Below are 18,546 nucleotides of genomic sequence, written 5' to 3' on the forward strand. Positions count from 1 at the left end.
ACAGCACCGGGACTGGACGTCCCCAGGGCGCCTGCCTGGGTGTGGGGGGCGGGGGGCGTTCTCCCAGGACTGGGACACAGGGGCACCACCCCCCTCTTCCTCTCCCCACGCTCTCATTCGGGCCTCCAGCCCTGTGCCAGTCTCCTCCGTGTCAGTAAGCCACGACGTGGACAGAAGCAGCCAATCTCACGTTTATTCAGTGGTCAACACAGGCAAACCATCCGTGGGTCTTGGGCGAGGTGACAGCCGCTGACATCAGTCCCTCGCCCCCTGGTTTAACTTGGAACTCTGAACTGGAGCTCAACGCTTCCCCAAAACGTGTTAAATCCAAAAAGACCAGCAGGGGGCACCCTTCCCTCGGCCTGGCTGCGCCGCTGCGGGCAGGGCAGGGCCCCAGGAGCGCTGTCCACAGCTGCCGCAGGCTCCCTACTCCCACCTTGGCACCTGCTCTTCCGGTGCCAGGGGCTGGATCTCCAGCCGACCCCCTCCTGCGTGAAGCACCTGTGTCTTTTTGGGAACAGCAACATCAAACCCAGTAAACGATCCCGGAGCGAGCTGGCGGGGCCAACCCAAACTCAGCCCTCAGACGACGGACGCCAAGCGCCCGAGAGCCCGCCCTCTCCTCAGACGGGCCCTCAGCGGCAGAACCGCTCCAGCACGCACTCGGGGGGTGCCGGGGAGGGCTCGGCGGGCGAGAAGTACGGGTGGGCCAGGGCGGCCTTGGCGGAGATCCTCTGGCTCGGGTCGTACTGCAGGAGTTGCTGGAGAGGAGGGAGGAGGCAGGTGGGGCCTGGGGACGGCCGGGGCCGGGGGTGGGGGTGGGAGGAGAACTCCCCTCCCGGCCCCCCATGCCCCGGAGCCGAGACCCTCAAGCCCAGCACTGAGCACCTCTGGAGAGTCCAGGGGAGACGTGGCCTGAGCCGCCCTGCAGGTAACTGGAGCTGAGGCAGCCCCCCTTGTGCCCAGGACACACGATGTCCCTCCTGTCCAGGCCACTTAGCTGCGGTGGGGCAGGGAGGGGTGGGCGTTGTGGCACAGCGGGTTAAGCCGCCACCTGCGCCACCCGCATCCCACATCAGAGCGCCGGTCTGAGTTCCGCTTCCGACCCAGCTCCCTGCTAACGCGCCTGGGAAGGCGGCAGAGGACGGCCCACGTGCTTGGGCTCCTGCCACCCACATGGGAGACCAGGGTGGGGTTCCTGGCTCCTGGCTTTGGCTTGGCCCAGCCCTGGCCATTGTGACCATTTGGGCAGTGAACCAGCAAGTGGGAAATCTGTCACTCTGTGTTTTCAGGTAAGTAGATCTTTTAAAAAAATAAACAAAAGGGAAGATGAACACTGGGCTTATCAGGTCAAACTCAGTACACACAGAGGCAGGCAGCTATGAGCAAGGTGAGGGAAGGGGCCACTCGGGCTCGGGACGAGCTGGGGGTACACAGAAGCCGGCTGCCCAAGGGGATGTCTCCTGCCCCCGTACCTACCACGAGCAGGTCCTTGCCCTCTGGCTCCAGGTCGGGCACTATCTCCTCTAGCCCCCTCCTGGTCCACTTGGGGAAGCTGCCTTTGTAATCGGGCAGCTGGGTGACCCCTGGCCACGTGGCTTCACTGGGCGTCCCCAGAGTGCGAAAGATACGGAAGAGCTGGTCAATCTCGGAGTCACCGGGGAACAGGGCCTTGCGCGTCACCTGGAGCGGAGCAGAAGAGACGACGTCGCGACAGAATCCAGTACAGACTGGGCGTTGCCAATCCAGACGTCTGAAGTCAGAGCTGCTCCAAACTCCTGGTAAGGCCGCCGCCTGCACTGGCGGCCTCCCATATAAGCACTGGCTCAGGGCGCATGGCCCGGGTGCTCCACTTCCGACCCAGCTCCCTGCTAATGGCCTGGGAAAGCAGTGGAAGATGGCCCAAGTCCTTGGGGCCCCTGCACCCACGTGGGAGACCCAAAAAAAACCCTTGTGGCTCCTGATTGGCTCAGCTCTGGCTGTTGCAGCCATTTGGGGAGTGAACCAGCAGATGGAAGACCTCTCTCTGTCTCTCCCTCTCTCTGTGGCTCTGCCTCTTAAATAAATAAATAAAATCTTAAAAAAAGAAAAGAAAAGAAAAGCTCCCAAATCCCAAACTTTCAGAGTGCTGACAGACGTCCCAAGGGGAGAAAGTCCACCCCACCCCACACGATGGGTCACAGTCGGAATGCAGGTACAGTGAAAATACTGCATAGGGTGGGCCTTTGGCACAATGGCTAAGACCCTGCTCGGGACGCCCGTGTTCTGTATCAGAGCACAGGTTCGAGGAGGCAGCGGGAGACGGCTGCCACCCATGTGGGGGACCTGGGTGGAGTTCCGGGCTCCCGCCCGTGGCTCGGCTCAGCCCTGGCATTGCTGGCATTTGGGAAGTGAACCAGCAGATGGAGAGAAGATCTCTCTCTCTCTCTCTCTCTCTCTCTCTCTCTCTCTCTGTCACTCTGCTTTTCGAGAAAAAAAATCAATGAACAAACATTTAAAATATTGTATAAAATTATATGCAGGCTATATAAATGACTTTCATGTTTACTTAGGTTCTGTCCTCAAATATTTCACAATCTGAAAAAAATCCCAAATGAGAAGCACATCTGGGCCCAAGCGGTTCCTAAAAGGGAAGTTCAGCCTCTACCCGTTAAGCGACCAGAGAGGGCCCTTCAGGACAGCTTTCCAGAATAAGGCCGGCTTGCTCAGCCCAGCAGTCGGTCCCCAACACCCCACACCCACCCCTAGAAGACAATCAGCGAGCCCCCGCCCGCCCACGAGCAGGACGCGCCCGGGCCTGCCTCTCTCTACCATCTCTGCAAAGATGCAGCCGACGCTCCAGACGTCCACAGCCGTCGAGTAGAACTTGCAGCCCAAGAGGATCTCGGGGGCGCGGTACCACAGGGTCACCACCTGTGTGAGGACAAGGAGATGGCTCCGTGCGGGGCAGCCTCGGCGGGGCAGCCCCCGCGCCCCCTTGCCCTGCAATACCTCGTGCGTGTAGGTGCGCAGGGGCACCCCGAAGGCCCGGGCCAGGCCGAAGTCCGCCAGTTTGATGGCGCCCCGCTCGCTGATGAGCAGGTTCTGGGGCTTCAGGTCCCTGTGGATGACCCGGTGCGAGTGGCAGAAATTCACGCCCTGTAGCAGCTGGAACAGGTAGCTCTGTGGCCAGAGCGCGGGAGTGAGCGGGGCAGCTGGGCCCGGTGGGGGTGGGGGTGGGGGTGGGGGTGGGGCGCCCGCCCGGGCTCCTCCCACTACCTTGACTAGGTGCATGGGCAGCTGGGAGGCAGGGGTGGAGTCCATGTACTTCTTCAGGTCCTGGCTGAGGAACTCAAACACCAGGTACAGCTTCTTCTCGTTGTGCACCACGTCCAGCAGCCTGGACGCGAGGGGCCGGTCAGGGGTCAGGGGTCAGGGCCCGGCCTTCCCCCCGCCGGCCTCCCCGCCGCCCTCCGCGGCTCACCTGACAATGTTGGGGTGCTTCAGCTCCTTCAGCAGCGAGATCTCCCTGATGGCGGTGCTGGGGACCCCCTCGGTCTCCCTGCAGGGAAGAGGGCCTGGCGATGGGAGGAGGCCGGGGCTGCTCTGGCCCCGCCGACTCACTCCGTGTCCCTCACGCCCGTGCAGGTGGCCTGTCGCCCACAACGGGGACCTGTGTTCCCTGGACGCTTCCAAGAGTTCATGGAAATGGAATTAAAAGAGAAGCCTTGGGCCCGGCATGGTGGTCTAAGGGGTTAAGCCTCCGCCTGAGGCGCTGGCCTCCACTATGGGAGCCGGTTCAAGTCACCACCGCTGCTCCACTTCCCATCCAGCTCCCTGCTACTGGCCTGGGAAAACAGCGGAAGATGGCCTAAGTCCCTGGGCCCCTGCACCCGCGTGGGAGACCCAGAGGAAGCTCCTGGCTCCTGGCTTCAGCCTGGCCCAGCCCTGACCATGGCGGCATTTAGGGAGTGAATCAGCAGATGGTTCTCTCTAACTTTGCCTTTCAAATAAACAAATTAAATCTTAAAAATAAATTTCTATTTTGGTCCAAAAGTTTGTGAAATCTATGCATGGCGTTTCCGTAACACGCCTTTTCTACAAGCTCTCTTGAGGACTCCTCGAGTGTATGATTTTTAAAAAACTTCCCGCCCAAAATACATGTGTGTTCCAGTCCCATCTCCAGGAGCTTTCCGAGCAGTCTCCCCCGAGCAGGGCCGCCCGCCGGGCAGGGCGTCGGGCTGCGCCCGGGCAGGACCAGGACCGGGGCTGGCATGAGGGAGTGACGGGGGGCTGGTGCCTCGCTGCCCAGAACTCACAAGTCCAGCCTGATCTTCTTCAGGGCCACGAGCTGCCCCGTCTCCTTGTTCCTGGCCTTGTACACCACCCCGTAGGTGCCCTCTCCGATCTTCTCCACCTTCTGGAACACGTCCATGTCCGCAGAGCTGCCCGGGAAAGACACGGCGCCCCGCCGTTGGCGCCCCACGCCCAGCGCCCCTGCTGGCTCCCTCCAGTCTCCAGGTAGCGCCCTGCCCGGCCCCCGCTCAGGCTGCCCAGCTCCCCGCCCTTCTTGCCCCCAGCCCATCCTGCCTGGGAGTTTGGCTCGGGTCTGGGGGTCTGGGGGCTGCCCCCTGCCCAGCCCAGCCCAGCCCAGCCAGGACCCCTAGGCCTCAAGCCCAGAGCCTGGCTACGGAATGCAGGAGGGCCCAAACTTCTGCGGGAGGCCCTGCCTCTGCCCAGCCAGGCCCCGGCTCTCCGGGCACAAGGCTGCCCGGAAGGGCCGTCCAGGGGACAAGGGCCACTGGGGGCAGCGGTAGGAGCCAGGAGGGGCTTCTGAAGCCACAGACCCGCCTGTGGCCACAGGGTCAGGGCCCAAGGCCTCGGCCCAGCCTGTTTGGAGAGGCGCAGCCTCCTGCGAGGGCGGAACCTTGCCAGGGTGGCCCCCTGCTCCCCAGGCCCCTACCTCAGGCCCTGGGCCCCCAGCGCTTTCTCCTCAGGTCCCCAGTCCAGGGCGGGCTGCAGCTTCAGTCAGGGGCGCTGCCTGCTCCACGGCGCCCCCTCCAGGACCCTGCCGGGACTGCACCACACACGCTTCACCAGGTCACGCCCACTGGCTGGGCCTTTATTCACAAGAAGTTTCTGGAACCCTCCATGGCCCCCACATAATCTCAGCCCCAGCACCCCAGAGTTTGGTCTCCTGCACTCTCTGGGCTGGTGAGTGGGGGGTTCAGACCTTGCTGTCTGTTCTCTGGGCTCTTATTCCTGGGACAATCCCAAATCAGAGGGAAGGGCTGGGGGATTGGTTCATCTACTCCGGCTCCAGGCAGAGGCTGCAGGCACAGGGGCTCCAGGGGCTCCAGGGGCTCCAGGCAGAGGCTGCAGGCACAGCAGCACCAGGGGCTCCAGCGGCTCCAGCGGCTCCAGGGGCCTGGCCGCAGGAGCAGGGGTGTGCGCGGTTTCCTGGGCAGCGCTGCAATGGCCTAGTGGCCGCTGAGCCTCTCCTGCAGGTAGGCCCTCTGCTCCCGGATGGCTTGTTCCAGTAAAGGCAGGTTCAGGCCCTCCACACAGGTCAGCACGCGGGCCTTCACCACGGCACCTCCGTCTGAAAGACACAAACAGCACGGCACTGCGGGGACACGTTCTGGCTGTTGCCCTTGACTTGCCTGGTGCAAAGTTTTAACAGCTGGAGCGGGGGCAACGATGGCCTATGGGGTGTTGGCTCAGACTTGTGCACCCCTGTGTGCCGCAGGCACGAATCCAGAACTCGGCGCGTGGGGGGGGGGGGCAGCCAGAACACTCTGCTGCTCCAGAGAGGGGCCCGGACAATATTCTTTCTCCTCCCTGCCTTTGCCGCCTCGGCCCCAGCCAGCCCCTCCTGAGACCCAAATGCCAGGCAGAGGAGGGGTCTCAAGCCCCATCCTAGCTCCACGTGTGCTGAGGGCAGGACCCCTCAGGAAGTCGGGGCCGGGAGAGAAGCAAGGACTGGGCCGCAGGCGAGTCTGTCCTACAGGGACATCAGCCGCCCTAAGACAGGGCTCAGGGACTTCCGGCAGATGCAGTGGGGGACAGGACACACAGGGAAGGCTCCGTCAGTCCAGGTGGCACCGAACACAAAGACATCTGGGGTTCGCCCGGCAGACTGAGTGACTACCCCGGCTGTTTCGGGACAAAGTCCCCTCTTCTGATGCCTTCTGAGATAGTGGCGCTCTGGTTAGGTGCAGCCTCCCCCGCTAGCCTAGGCCACTTACGGACTCAACACACCCAGGGGCAGAAATCAGGGCTTCCAGGCCGTCTAGAATCCAGCTGTCTACACGGGCCACCGCTGGAAGAAATACGAGGCTGTCCGTGTGCTGCGTGGTCCGCCCAGCTCCAGGCTCGGTGTGGCTTACAAGGGAGTCAGTATCTGGATCCACTGATGTGTGTAGACTGTTGGATCTCATCACCCAGGCCTCAGCCCCTGGGTATCTGCTGTCCAGCTCATCGCCACCTGCGGCCCTGAGTTTTCCCGAAGCAGCTGCAGGGGTTCAGGACAACAGGACAACATAGCCGGGTGGACCCACCCAGGGGGGGATTTTCTTGCCTGGCAGTTAGCTGGCAGCTGGGGAAATCCTCCCGTGGAGTTTTACTTTGTGGAATAATCTGGATTGGAGTCTTAAGAAATGGTCGGGGCAGACAGGGCCCTGGGGGGAGGCCATCCATAGAAGGAATGACAAGAACGCAGTGGGGGAGGGGAAGGACTAAGATTAAGGGGGCGCTGGGGGGGGGTGCTGGCCGGAAATTCCTTCTTGCAAAGATCAAGAGCTTAGGGCAAAGAAGAAGCTGTCAGGCTGCAAAAAGCAGTCCGAATGCAGCAGGTTGAGGCGTGAGCTGGAGATGAAAGGGGTGCTGGCGGTCAAGTCTGTCTGTTGGGAAGGGAGGACACGGCCATCGGGAACTCCGTTACTGGCATTCCCTTCACAGAGAGGCCGGCCCATGTGCCCGCTACGCGGAGAGGGAAGAACCCGTGGTGATAGGTGGCGGGTGTCCCTTTAGGGGGAAGGGACCCCACTTCCTCTCTGAGGGGAGGGAAGGGGCTGGGGGTGGGTGGGGAGGGACTGCTGCCCACAGCTCAGTGTGCACCGGGATGTAAGAGGTGAGAGAAAGGCGGAGAGGAACAGGGGAAGTAGTGAGGGGCCTGTGGCAGCTGAGTGCCTAGGAGGGGCTGAGCAGGACGCAGAGGGGTTGCGGGCAGCGTGGAGGGGCCCAGTGAGCGCCAAAGCCACGAAGCCACACAGCTTTAGGGTCTTCTGCACCCAACGGTCCGACCAGGATGGGAGGAGACTGGGTATCAGGGCCCGGTGCTGTGGCACAAGGGATTAGGCCTCCCCCAAGACGCAGGCATCCCACAGGAGCACAGGTTCGAGTCCCAGCTGCTCCACTTATGATCCAGCTCCCTGCTAATGTGCCTGGGCAACAGCAGAAGACGGCCCAAGTGCTGGGGCCCCTGCACCCATGTGGGAGACCCAGATGGAAGTCTGGGCTCCTGGCTTCGGCCTGGGCCAGCTCTGGCTGTTGTGGCCATTTGGGGAGTGAACCAGCTGATGGAAGACCTCTCTCTCTCCTTCTCTATAACTGCCTCTCAAATTAAAAAAAATCTATATATTAAAAAAAAAAAAAAGGAAGGAAAAGGAAAAGCAAAACTGACTGAAATGAGGACAGAAAGATCCAGAAGAAAGCGTTTGAACAGAGTCGCAGGTTCAGGTCCCGAGGGGTCAAAGAACGGGGTGGGGGGGGCTGGAAAGACCAGATTCAAGGTGCGGCTGTGGGTGTGGGAGGCAGCAGTGGGGCAGAGGTGAGGGCGGAGGGGAGGGATGGGCACCAGGAAGCCTGAGGAGCAGGCAGGAGCTGGGCCCCACCTCTGGGCTCTGCAGGGTGTGTGGTTTGGAGGCCTGAGCGGGCGCCAGGTGGGAGGAGCTGCACTGGGGCAAAGCCAGGTGGCAGAAGGGCCCAGAGCAAGCAGCAGCTTAGTCCAGGAGGCACGGAAAGGGGGGCCTTGAGGCGCCAGGGGACAGGAAATGGGTCAGGACCGGTGGGACTGGCGGCACGCTCTCGAGGGCAGCCACCTGCTGCAGTCCAGGCACGGCGGGGGCGGGGGAGGCCCCAAGGCCGGCAGGAGCTCCGCCCCGCGGCTGGCATCTCTTCTCCTTTTTGGTCTCCTTAGCTTGGGAGCGTTTCAGAAGGCGTGCTGGGAACTGCCAGCCTGGCCCAGGACCAGATCCACGTGGGAGTGAGCTTTGTGCCCCCAGGACTTGGGACCTGGTCCGCGGAGGCCTGATTAAAGCTGCCACCTGGTGTCCTCTGTCCTGGTCAAAGGTCAGGGCGCCATGTGCTGCCCCTCACCCCTTATCATCTTTTTTTTTTTTTTTAATTCCCTGAGCTAGCTGTGGTTTGATGAACATGGATGACTCAGGATCAAGAAAAAAACATATCTTAAAGGGGGAAAAAAAAAAAAAGAACAGGTTACGATGCAAAGAATGAGAAGCAGCCGGCTGTGTTCAGAGGCTGCTTCTGCCCAGCCTTGACCGGTCAGGGGCCGAAGAGGGCTCTGGGCAGAGTCCAGACGCTCCTGCGTCACTGGAGGCACATGGCCCGGGAGTGCCCTCCTGTTTGTACTGTTTTAGGGACCGGCGGCCGTGGAGCTCCTGTCCCGTCCATCTTAGCGAATCGGCTTAGCAGCCAGCGGTGACCTAGCCTGGATCCATTGTTTCCTCCAGACTTTAAAACCAGGCGGCCCTCACATTCAACCCTTTCTCCCGAGTGACTCCTCTCAAGAACTGTCCCGCCGTGGCAGGCGTCTGGCGCAGCAGTTAGGCCAGCGCTTGCACATCTGAGCCCACTCGGGGGCGTCTGGGTTCCAGTCCCAGCTCCCTTTCTGATTCCAGCTTCTTGCTAACGCGAACCCTGGGAGGCAGCAGGTGACAGCTGGCGTCCGGGGGTCCCTGCCACACACGTGGGAGACCTGGATGGAGTTCCTGGCTTCCCGGCTCTGGCCTGGCCCAACCTCAGCTGCCGTGGCTGCCAGAAGACGGGAGGTATTTATAGGGAAAATAAAAGGATGTCTTAGATTTGCTTTAAATACAGCAGTTGAGATGCCCGTGTCTCACGTCATAGTGCCCAGGTGGGAAATCTGGCTCCAGCTCCAGTTTCCTGCTACGTGCACACTATGAAGCAGCGGCGATGGTCCGAGTAACCCACGCAGGACAGCTGGACTGAGCACCTGGTACCTGGCTCTTGGTTTTGGCCCCAACTGTGGTGGCCATCTGGGGAGTGAACCAGCAGCTAAGAGCTCTCTCTGTCTCTCAGACAAATCCATAAAAATTTTTAGATAGTAAAAATAAGTGTGGGCAGTGCTGAAACCACCCCCCCCAACTGGAGGATGCGGGTCGCTGCTGAACCTGAGTGATGGGTGCACAGAGATTCATTCTATTATTCTACTTTTGTGTAAAATGGGACATTTTAAAAATGAAGGTTATGGGGCCGGCGCCGTGGCTCACTTGGTTAATCCTCCGCGGCGGCATCCCACAAGGACACTGGGTTCTAGTCCCGGTTGCCCCTCTTCCAGGCCAGCTCTCTGCTGTGGCCTGGGAGTGCAGTGGAGGATGGCCCAAGTGCTTGGGCCCTGCACCCCGTGGGAGACCAGGAGAAGCACCTGGCTCCTGGCTTCGGATCGGCGCAGCGTCAGCTGTAGCGGCCATTTGGGGGGTGAACCAACGGAAGGAAGACCTTTCTGTCTCTCTCTCCCACTAACTCTATCTGTCAAATAAAAAAAAATTGTTTTTTAAAAAAATGAAGGTTATATTTACAAAGTTTTTTTTCCCCCTCCCATTTGGCTTCTGGCCAGTACTGGAAACACCCACTCTGGACCTGCCACCATCCTGGCTGTCCCACCTGAGCTGCACCCTCCCTGTATTTGCATAAGGGTCTTCAAGTTCCAGACCCCAGGCAGGGGGACCCCCTGCAGGTGGGGCGTGGGAGATGCTTTAGGGCTGTTTATATGCAGAGGCCCTTCCCCCCCGCCCACCCTTTCTGAAGTCAGTTATGCAATGGGACTGCGGCAGCAACTCCGGGAGCCGGGAGCCAAGGCTTCAGCCTGAGTCAAGATGAACTCTCGGGCTGGCGCTGTGCCACAGTGGGTTGAGCCTCTTCCCGCGGCGCCGGCATCCCACACAGGCGCCAGTTTGTGACCCATTTGCTCCTCTTCCGATCCAGCTCTCTGCTGTGGCCCAGGAAAGCAGCAGAAGATGGCCCAAGTGCTTGGACCCCTGCACCCGTGTGGGAGACCTGGAAGAAGCTCCTGGCTCCTGGCTTCAGGTCGGCCCAGCTCCAGCTGTTGTGGGCATTTGGGCAGTGAACAAGCAGATGGAAGACTGTTCTCTTTCTCTCTCTGTAACTCTACCTCTCAAATAAATAAATAAATAAAATCTTAGAAAGAAAGAAAGAAATGTCCTGGGACCTTCAGAAGAGACAGAAAGCAGGAGTGCTTTACCCAGAATTCCTTAGGAAACAGCACCAGGAACAGACGAGGTTAGTGGACGAGAATGCTAACCACAGGGTTCTCATTGCTGTTACTTTGTGTTGTTGTTGTTTTGTGTTTTAAGATTTATTTATTTGAAAGGTGGACTGACAGAGAGGCAGGGGCAGAGAAACAGAGAGAGGTCTTTCATCCTCTAGTTCACTCCCCAGATGTCCCCAGTGGCTGGAGCTGGGCTGATCTGAAGCCAGGAACCTGGAGCTACTTCCGGGTCTCCCACGTGGGTGCAGGGGCCCAAGGACTTGGGCCATCTTCTACTGCTTTCCCAGGCCACAGCAGAGAGCTGGATCAGAAGTGGAGCAGCTGGGAATTGAACTGGTGCCCACACAACATGCCGGCACTGCAGATGGCAGCTTTACCCACTACGCCACAGCGCTGGCCCATTACTTTTTTAATCCTCCCAGGCATGACACAAGGTCTCTTTATTGTAAAATGCTAAGTATAACGAATCCGCCACGGCTCACTAGGCTAATCCTCCGCCTTGCGGCGCCGGCACACCGGGGGGTTCTAGTCCCAGTCGGGGCGCCGGATTCTGTCCTGGTTGCCCCTCTTCCAGGCCAGCTCTCTGCTGTGGACTGGGAGTGCAGTGGAGGATGGCCCAAGTGCTTGGGCCCTGCACCCCATGGGAGACCAGGAGAAGCACCTGGCTCCTGCCTTCGGATCAGCGCGGTGCGCCGGCCGCAGCAGCCATTGGAGGGTGAACCAACGGCAAAAGGAAGACCTTTCTCTCTGTCTCTCTCTCTCACTATCCACTGTGCCTGTTAAAAAAAAAAAAAAAAAAAAGAATCCCACCACCCAGAAACAACTATAAGGAATGTGTTGGTGAATCTGGGTACTGGCGGGGGACTGGCTCAGGGCCTCCTGTGGATACCCGGAGCCGAGTCCCTTATATAAAGTGATGTGGCATTCACACCTAAGTTCCAAATCTCTACATTACTTGTAACACCTCCTACGGCGTGAAGGCTACGTAACTGTAGTTTACCGTGCTGCTTAGGGAACAATGACCAGAACTGGTGTGTATACGCTCCGTACAGACACGGTTTTTCTTTTTCCAAATGTGAGTGTGGCTGCTCCGTGGATGCATGAAGCTGTGGTGCAGAACCTGCTGACGCCGAGGGCTCACTGCGTATCCCGCGACACGCACGGCTGGCCAAGCGCTCACTGTGTATCCCGCGACACGCACGGCTGGCCAAGGGCTCACCGGGTATCCCGCGACACGCACGGGTTTGCCAGTTGCTTTTTCCTGCTCATATTTTTTTTTATAGATCTTTAAATTTATTTTTAAGGAATAAAAATTTCATAAGTACAACTTTAGGAATATAGTTATTTTTCCCACCATACCTGCTCTCCCACCCACACTCCCACCTGCCTCCTTCCTCTCCCCTTGCCAGCCCCATTCTCCATTAAGATTCATTTTCAATTAACTTTGCACCCAGAAGACCAACTCTGTACTAAGTAAAAATTTCAACAGTTTGCACACACACACACAAGTGTTTGAGATCTGGGTTTTTTATTTGTTTGTTTGTTTTGACAGGCAGAGTGGACAGTGAGAGAGAGAGACAGAGAGAAAGGTCTTCCTTTTTGCCCTTGGTTCACCCTCCAATGGCCACCGCCGGTGTGCTGCGACCGGTGCACCGCGCTGATCTGAAGCCAGGAGCCAGGTACTTCTCCTGGTCTCCCATGGGGTGCAGGGCCCAAGCACTTGGGTCATCCTCCACTGCACTCCCGGGCCACAGCAGAGAGCTGGCCTGGAAGAGGAGCAACCAGGACAGAATCCGGCGCCCCGACCGGGACTAGAACCCGGTGTGCCGGCGCCGCAAGGCGGAGGATTAGCCTAGTGAGCCGCGGCGCCAGCCGAGAACTGGTTTTAATCCTGCTCATATTTTGTACACTTTTTTTTTTATGTCAGTAGCATATGTAGAGCACAATTTTTGGTGTCTACAAAATGTTCTCCTGACTGAATATATGTAATTTCTTTTTTAAAGTTAATTTATTTGTTTATTTGAAAGTTAGCACTACATAGAGAAGAGAGACAGAGAGAGAGAGAATCTTCTATCTGCTGGTTCACTCCCCAGATGGCCACACAGCCAGGACTGGGCTCAGGAGCCAGGAGCTTCATCCGGGTCTCCCATGGGGGTGGCAGGGGCCCAAACACTTGACCATCTTCTGCCACCTCCCGTTGCCTTCCCAGGCGCATTAATAGGGAGCTGGATCTTAAGTGGAGCAGCCGGGACTGTAACCGGCACACATATGGGATGCCTAGCCTGCTGCACCACAGTGCTGGCCCCTATCATAATACAACCAATAAATGTACAATATATGTCTAATAGCAAATAATGGAAGCAATCAAATGTCTAATGCTTGAGCAAGTTTGGATATACACTGAGTTTATAAAATATTATAAAGCTGCTAAATGTTAGACCTACAAAAATTTTAGACGTGGGGAAATGTTTATAATAATAATGCTAACCCAAAATAAGCAAACACAGCATACAGTATGAGATCAGCTGTGTGAAGGCAAACCAGAGGTCAGCATTGTGGCGCAGTGGGTTAAGCCACTGCCTGTGGCACCAGCATCCCACACTGGGGTGTGAGTTCAAGTCCCAGCTGCTCCATTTCCAATCCAGCTCCCTGCTAATGTGCCTGAGAAAGCGGTGGAAGACAGTCCAAATTTCTGAGTCCCTGCCATCCCTGTGGGGAGACCAGGATCAAGTTCCTGGCTCCTGGCTTCAGCCTGGCCCAGCCTTGGCTGTGACAGCCATTTGGCAAGTGAACTTGCAGTTAGAAGATATCTCTCCCTGTCTCTCCTTTTCACTGCCACTCTGCCTTTCAAGTAAATAAAATACATCTTTAAAAAAGAAAGAGAATGAAATAGAAATGTAACAGATACAAGTAGAGAAAGGTAACAGAGCAAATTCTAATAGTGGTTATTTCTGGGTAGGATTTTAGTGACTTCTGTTTAAAAATATTTATCTATTTATTTAATTGGGAAGTCAGAGTGATACAGAGATCTCTCAAGTTGCTGGTCCACTCCCCTGTGGCAGTAACGGTTAGGGCTGGGCCAGGCCAAACCGAGGAGCTGGGACCGCATTCTGGGTCCCTCGTGTGGGAGGCAGGGACACATTAGCAGGAAGCTGGAGCTGGGCACGAGCCCAGGCGCTCCGACGTCGGATGCGGCCGGCACTGTGCCGAATGCCGGCGCCCCAGGCTGCGGAAGGCCTTCCCTTGTGCCAGTTTTCTCACTCTGACCTCCTGGCCCGTTACCCCCCACTCTCTGAGCCTCGGTTTTCTCATCTGTGAAATGGCAATCCTAAGACTCGATCACAGGCAGCTGGTGGGCAGGTTCACAAACCTCCAAGCCAACCCTCCGCAGGCCTGGGCGTGCTGTGGGGTCCTCGCTCTCTCCTCCCCGTCGGGGAGACTGTGCACCGTCCCTCTCTGGCTGCCCCTGGCGGGTCCACTCTGAGTACAGTGGTGGTGCTTCCCAAGAGGCCCTGACCTGGAAGCAGGTTAACCTCAAGAGGCAGCCCTCGGTCATGAGCCCGCTGCCCGCCGGGGCCCTCAGACTACCGGCCCAGCTCGGCGCCCAGCGTGCTTACCTGCCTGGTGCTCCAGTTCCCCAAGCACGATGTACAGGGAGCCCACCTGGGCGTGGAAGGGCTCCACCAGCCTGGTGCAGACCAGAACCTCGTGCTGCCGTGACTCGTGCAGAGCCGTCAGCGTCACTCTGGACTCGGCCATCTTGTAGGCGGACAACCTGCGGCGCAGAGAAGGTAGAGCGGTTTCCAGCCACACGCAGAACTGCCACCAAGTTCAAAAGCTTTGAGGAGGGCTGGGTGCCTGGTGCAGGGGGGAAGGCACCACCTGTGACTCCCACATCCCATACTGCAGTCCCTGGGTGCGAGACCCAGCTCTACTTCCGATTCCAGCTCACTGCTAAGGCCCACGTGGGCACAGTGGTGAGGGTCCCCGCCACCCACCTGAGACCTGGGTGGAGTTCAGGGCTCCTGGCCCAACTCCAGGTAGGGCAGGTATTTAGCAGGTGAGCCGGCGGATGGAGAGTCTCACTCTGTCTACCTTTCAAACGAAATGTAAATAAATTTCAAAAAAATAAAAATTTATAAAAATGGTTTTGGGAGGCAAATAAATCCATATTTGGTCCTAAGCTGATCAGAGAAAGAGAAAAAAAAAAGTAACAACAGGCCGGCGCCGCGGCTCACTAGGCTAATCCTCCGCCTAGCGGCGCCAGCACCCCGGGTTCTAGTCCCGGTCGGGGCGCCGGATTCTGTCCTGGTTGCCCCTCTTCCAGGCCAGCTCTCTACTGTGGCCCAGGGAGTGCAGTGGAGGATGGCCCAAGTCCTTGGGCCCTGCACCCCATGGGAGACCAGGAGAAGCACCTGGTTCCTGGCTTCGGATCAGCACGGTGCGCCGGCCACAGCGCACTGGCCATGGCAGCCATTGGGGGGTGAACCAACGGCAAAAGGAAGACCTTTCTCTCTCTCTCTCTCTCTCACTGTCCACTCTGCCTGTCAAAAAAAAAAAAAAAAGGCCGGCGCCGTGGCTCAATAGGCTAATCCTCCACCTTGCGGCGCCGGCACACCGGGTTCTAGTCCCGGTCGGGGCACCGGATTCTGTCCTGGTTGCCCCTCTTCCAGGCCAGCTCTCTGCTATGGCCAGGGAGTGCAGTGGAGGATGGCCCAGGTGCTTGGGCCCTGCACCCCATGGGAGACCAGGAAAAGCACCTGGATCCTGGCTCCTGCCATCGGATCAGCGCGGTGCGCCGGCTGCAGCGGCGGCCATTGGAGGGTGAACCAACGGCAAAGGAAGACCTTTCTCTCTCTGTCTCTCTCTCTCACTGTCCACTCTGCCTATCAAAAAAAAAAAAAAAAAAAAAAAAAAAAAAAAAAAAAAGTAACAACAAATAAGAAAAAAAATTTAGTCTAATTTTCTTTGTCTTGCCTTTAATTTTCTCAGTGATACCTTTTGATGAACAGAGCTTTTAATTTTGTTGATAGATAATTTTTTTTAATTTTATGGTTTTTGCTTTCTGTGTCCCACCTAAGAAATCCCTGCCGGGGGCTGGCACTGTGGTGCAGCGGGTTAAGCCAAAGTTTGCGACACTGGCATCCTCGAGTGCTGATTTGAGTCCCAGCTACTCCACTTGGATGCAGCTCCCCCCTAACACACCTGAGAGAGCAATGGTATCTGGGATCTGGGTCCCTGCCACCCATTGGGAGACCCACGTGGAGCTCCTGGCTCCCGGCTTTGGCTTAGCCCGGTCCTGGCCGTTGCAGCCATTTGGGGAGTGAGCCAGAAGATGGAAGACTCTCTCTCTCTCTCTCTCTCTAACTCCGCCTTTAAAATAAATATATCTCTTTAAAAAATAATAAGAAGCCCTTGCCTACCTCAAAGCTGTTAGGATTCTCCCCCTGCCTACTTCTACACATCTCAGCTTTAGCTGGCCTGTCTTTGCCCCAGTGAGGTAGGGATCAAGGGATTTTTTCTCCCCCCAAAAATCCAGCAGTGACAGCACCATTTGTTGAACTTTTCCCACTAAACTACATCCCTGTCTTTGTCAAAAAGCTGTGTATCTGTGTAGATTGTCTACATTTTTTACAATGAGTAATTTTTTTAGCATTTTATTTGAATCAGACAAAATTGTAATAATTACTTTAACTGTTTTCTTTTTGGGGTGGAGGAGTGACATTTAACATCCCCCCACGTGTGAAAAAACAAGTCTCACCTGCCGAAGGTCCTCAGCGCACTGCCCTCAGGGAGGTGGCTGGCGCTGACCTCCCAGGGGAAGTAATAGACGCCAGGTTTGGGCAGCATTGCTGGCTCCCGGGACAGACCGTCGGGTTGAGTTCTGGAAGATTCCTGATAAACCAAGCAGAAAACAAGACAGAGATCAGCCAACGCACGGGGCCAGCAGCGCCTTGAACACCAGCTCCAGGGGCTTAAAATGAAAAAGTTTTAAAATTTTTTTCAAGTGTGGTTTCACTTTTATCTAATTTTTTTAATATTTATTTTTTATTTATTTGAAAGGCAAAGTTACAGAGAGAGAGACAGACAGACAGACAGATCTTCCATCCACAGGTTCACTTCCCAAATGACTGCAATGGCCAGGGCTGGGCCAGGCAGAAGCCAGGAGCCAGGAGCTCCATCTGGGTCTCCCACATGCATGGGGCCCAAGCACTCAGCCGTCGTCTGCTGCTTTCCCAGGTGCAGGGAGCTGGACTGGAAGTGGCGCAGCTGGGTCTCGAACTGATGCCCATACGAGGTACCAGCACTGCAGATGGCGGTTTAACCCACTACACCACAACGCCGGTCTCAAAACAGTTTTTCACATGTTACATGTTCACATACCAACAAACAGAACAGTTCCAGAAGTCACATGGAGAAGAGCCGTTCCCGCTCTCGTCTCCACGCGTCAGGCAGGGCTCCGCGGTGACGGCTCCAGCAGTCGGGCCCCTGCCAAAGACCTGGATAGAGGTCCGGGTCCCAGTTTTAGACTGACTCAGCCCCCACTGTAGCAGGCACTCAGGGAGTGAACCAGCAGGTGGGAGGTTTCTGTCTGTCTGTCTGTCTTTGCAATAAATAAAAAATAAAGTAAGAAAAATTTAAAGCAAAAAACAGATGCAAAAAACAGATACGGGCACCGGGTTCTGGTCCCGGTTGCTCCTCTTCCAGTCCAGCTCTCTGCTGTGGCCCGGGAGGGCAGTGGAGGATGGCCCAAGTGCTTGGGCCCTGCACCTGCATGGGAGACCAGGAGGAAGCACCTGGCTCCTGGCTTCGGATCGGCATAGCTCTGGCCGTGGCGGCCATTTGGGGGGTGAACCAATAGAAAGAAGACCTTTATCTCTGTCTCTCTCTCTCACTGTAACTCTACCTGTCCAATAAGTTAAAAAAAAAAAAAAACAGATGCACTAAAAATATTGCAAAAATTACCTTCAGGTTATGTGTACAAGGTGCACATGAAAGATAAACGAATTTTGTGTTAGACTTGAGTCTCATCCTCAAGGTATGTCATTATGCGTATGCAAATTTTCAAAAATAATTAAAAAATGAAATCTGAAACATTTCTGGTTGCAAGCATTTTGGAGAAGGGATGCTGAAGACGTGGAGAGGTGCGGATTCAGGAATAATTTTTATCCAGTGATCAAGGAGTCCTGGCTAGTAACCAACAGTTTCCTCATAGGACAGAAAGTACAGATATAAACTAAGATGGTGGTAATTATGTCACCGCAGGCCCCTGCAGAAACCAGATGACACGGTTTAATATAGCTGAGAGACTCGCACAGGGGGTTCTCGCTCTGATGAGGAGATCCTGAGACAGCACCGTCATTTCAAGACAGTTTTGCCGAGAATTGGTTTGGCCAAGGCTCAGCTGCCTCTCAGAGAGCAGATGTCATGCACAGCTCTGGCCAGGGAGCAGCGTGGTCTGTCACCAGACCCGAGACAGCCCCCCAACCACCTCTGGCACGACGGAGAAGCAAGAAACAAAGCCAACCAAGAAATCAGAAAAGGAAAAACAAGTGAGGTGGCTCTTGTTTGCCATCAGAAGGATCGGTCCACCCAGTGGGGCAGAGATGCTGGCGGGCAGGTGGCACAGTGGCGAGGACACTGCTTGGACGCCTGCACCAGGATCAGTGCCGGGCCGCAGTCCTGCCTCTCTCACCACCCAGCTTCCTGCCAGTGCACACCGGCGAGGCCGCAGCTCACGCTTCAAGTATCGATGCCGGCCACCCTCAGCGAGGGTCCAGACTCAGTTTAGGTCTGGCCCAGGGGTGGCTGCTGCAGGCATCTGGGGATTGGACTCAGGGATGGAAGTTCTCCATCTCTGTCTCTCTTTTCTACCTTTCAAACATACAAAAAATAAATATTGGGGCTGGCATTGCAGGCCAGCAGGTTGAGCCGCCACCTGCAACACCAGCATCCCAGGTGGGCACCAGTTCAAGTCCCAACTTCTCCACTTCTGATCCATCTCCTGGGAAGGT

The 18,546-nt window shown here is 56.7% G+C and overlaps 2 protein-coding genes and 1 long non-coding RNA gene across 4 annotated transcripts in view; 1 reads left to right on the top strand and 2 right to left on the bottom strand.

Moving 5' to 3' along the window:
- Positions 1 to 179: 179 nt before the first annotated feature.
- On the bottom strand, positions 180 to 5,081 carry CDK3 (cyclin dependent kinase 3). 2 transcript variants are annotated; one of them, XM_051838349.3, is made up of 8 exons: positions 4,943 to 5,081; positions 4,299 to 4,424; positions 3,464 to 3,541; positions 3,259 to 3,379; positions 2,992 to 3,162; positions 2,812 to 2,913; positions 1,480 to 1,683; positions 180 to 761 (listed from the first exon to the last, which is right to left on the bottom strand). In XM_051838349.3, the coding sequence occupies exons 2-8, from the start codon at positions 4,412 to 4,414 to the stop codon at positions 636 to 638; spliced, it is 918 nt and encodes a 305-aa protein (XP_051694309.1). In that variant the 5' UTR covers positions 4,415 to 4,424; positions 4,943 to 5,081; the 3' UTR covers positions 180 to 635. The 2 variants fall into 2 exon arrangements, with proteins under 2 accessions (XP_051694309.1, XP_089174038.1); XM_089317912.1 differs by having other exon boundaries at positions 2,812 to 3,162.
- On the top strand, positions 4,969 to 5,383 carry LOC149121075 (uncharacterized). Its single transcript, XR_016224062.1, has 2 exons — positions 4,969 to 5,302; positions 5,349 to 5,383. It is a non-coding gene; the product is annotated as an uncharacterized LOC149121075 (long non-coding RNA).
- Positions 5,076 to 18,546, bottom strand: part of TEN1 (TEN1 subunit of CST complex) — a 28,021-nt gene continuing 14,550 nt past the window's right edge. Inside the window, exons 2-4 of the mRNA XM_051838350.3 lie at positions 16,293 to 16,426; positions 14,149 to 14,306; positions 5,076 to 5,581 (exon numbers count right to left, since the gene is read on the bottom strand). Coding sequence (XP_051694310.1) covers positions 5,460 to 5,581; positions 14,149 to 14,306; positions 16,293 to 16,381 — 369 coding nt within the window. The 5' untranslated portion in view covers positions 16,382 to 16,426 and the 3' untranslated portion in view covers positions 5,076 to 5,459. The remainder of the gene's footprint in view (positions 5,582 to 14,148; positions 14,307 to 16,292; positions 16,427 to 18,546) is intronic.

Source organism: Oryctolagus cuniculus, chromosome 17 (genome assembly GCF_051225735.1).
Source record: "Oryctolagus cuniculus isolate XC-2025 breed Fujian yellow rabbit chromosome 17, ASM5122573v1, whole genome shotgun sequence".
Taxonomy (NCBI): domain Eukaryota; kingdom Metazoa; phylum Chordata; class Mammalia; order Lagomorpha; family Leporidae; genus Oryctolagus; species Oryctolagus cuniculus.

Bases quoted from the DNA above. Each gene is read 5' to 3' on its own strand.
- CDK3 (XM_089317912.1), bottom strand. From the start codon at position 4,414: ATGGACGTGTTCCAGAAGGTGGAGAAGATCGGAGAGGGCACCTACGGG. The intron at 3,380-3,463 runs GTGAGCCGCGGA...CCTCGCGTCCAG, and splicing joins AAGCACCCCAACATTGTCAG to GCTGCTGGACGTGGTGCACA. The intron at 1,684-2,811 runs GTAGAGAGAGGC...GCTCCGCTCCAG, and splicing joins GCTGCATCTTTGCAGAGATG to GTGACGCGCAAGGCCCTGTT.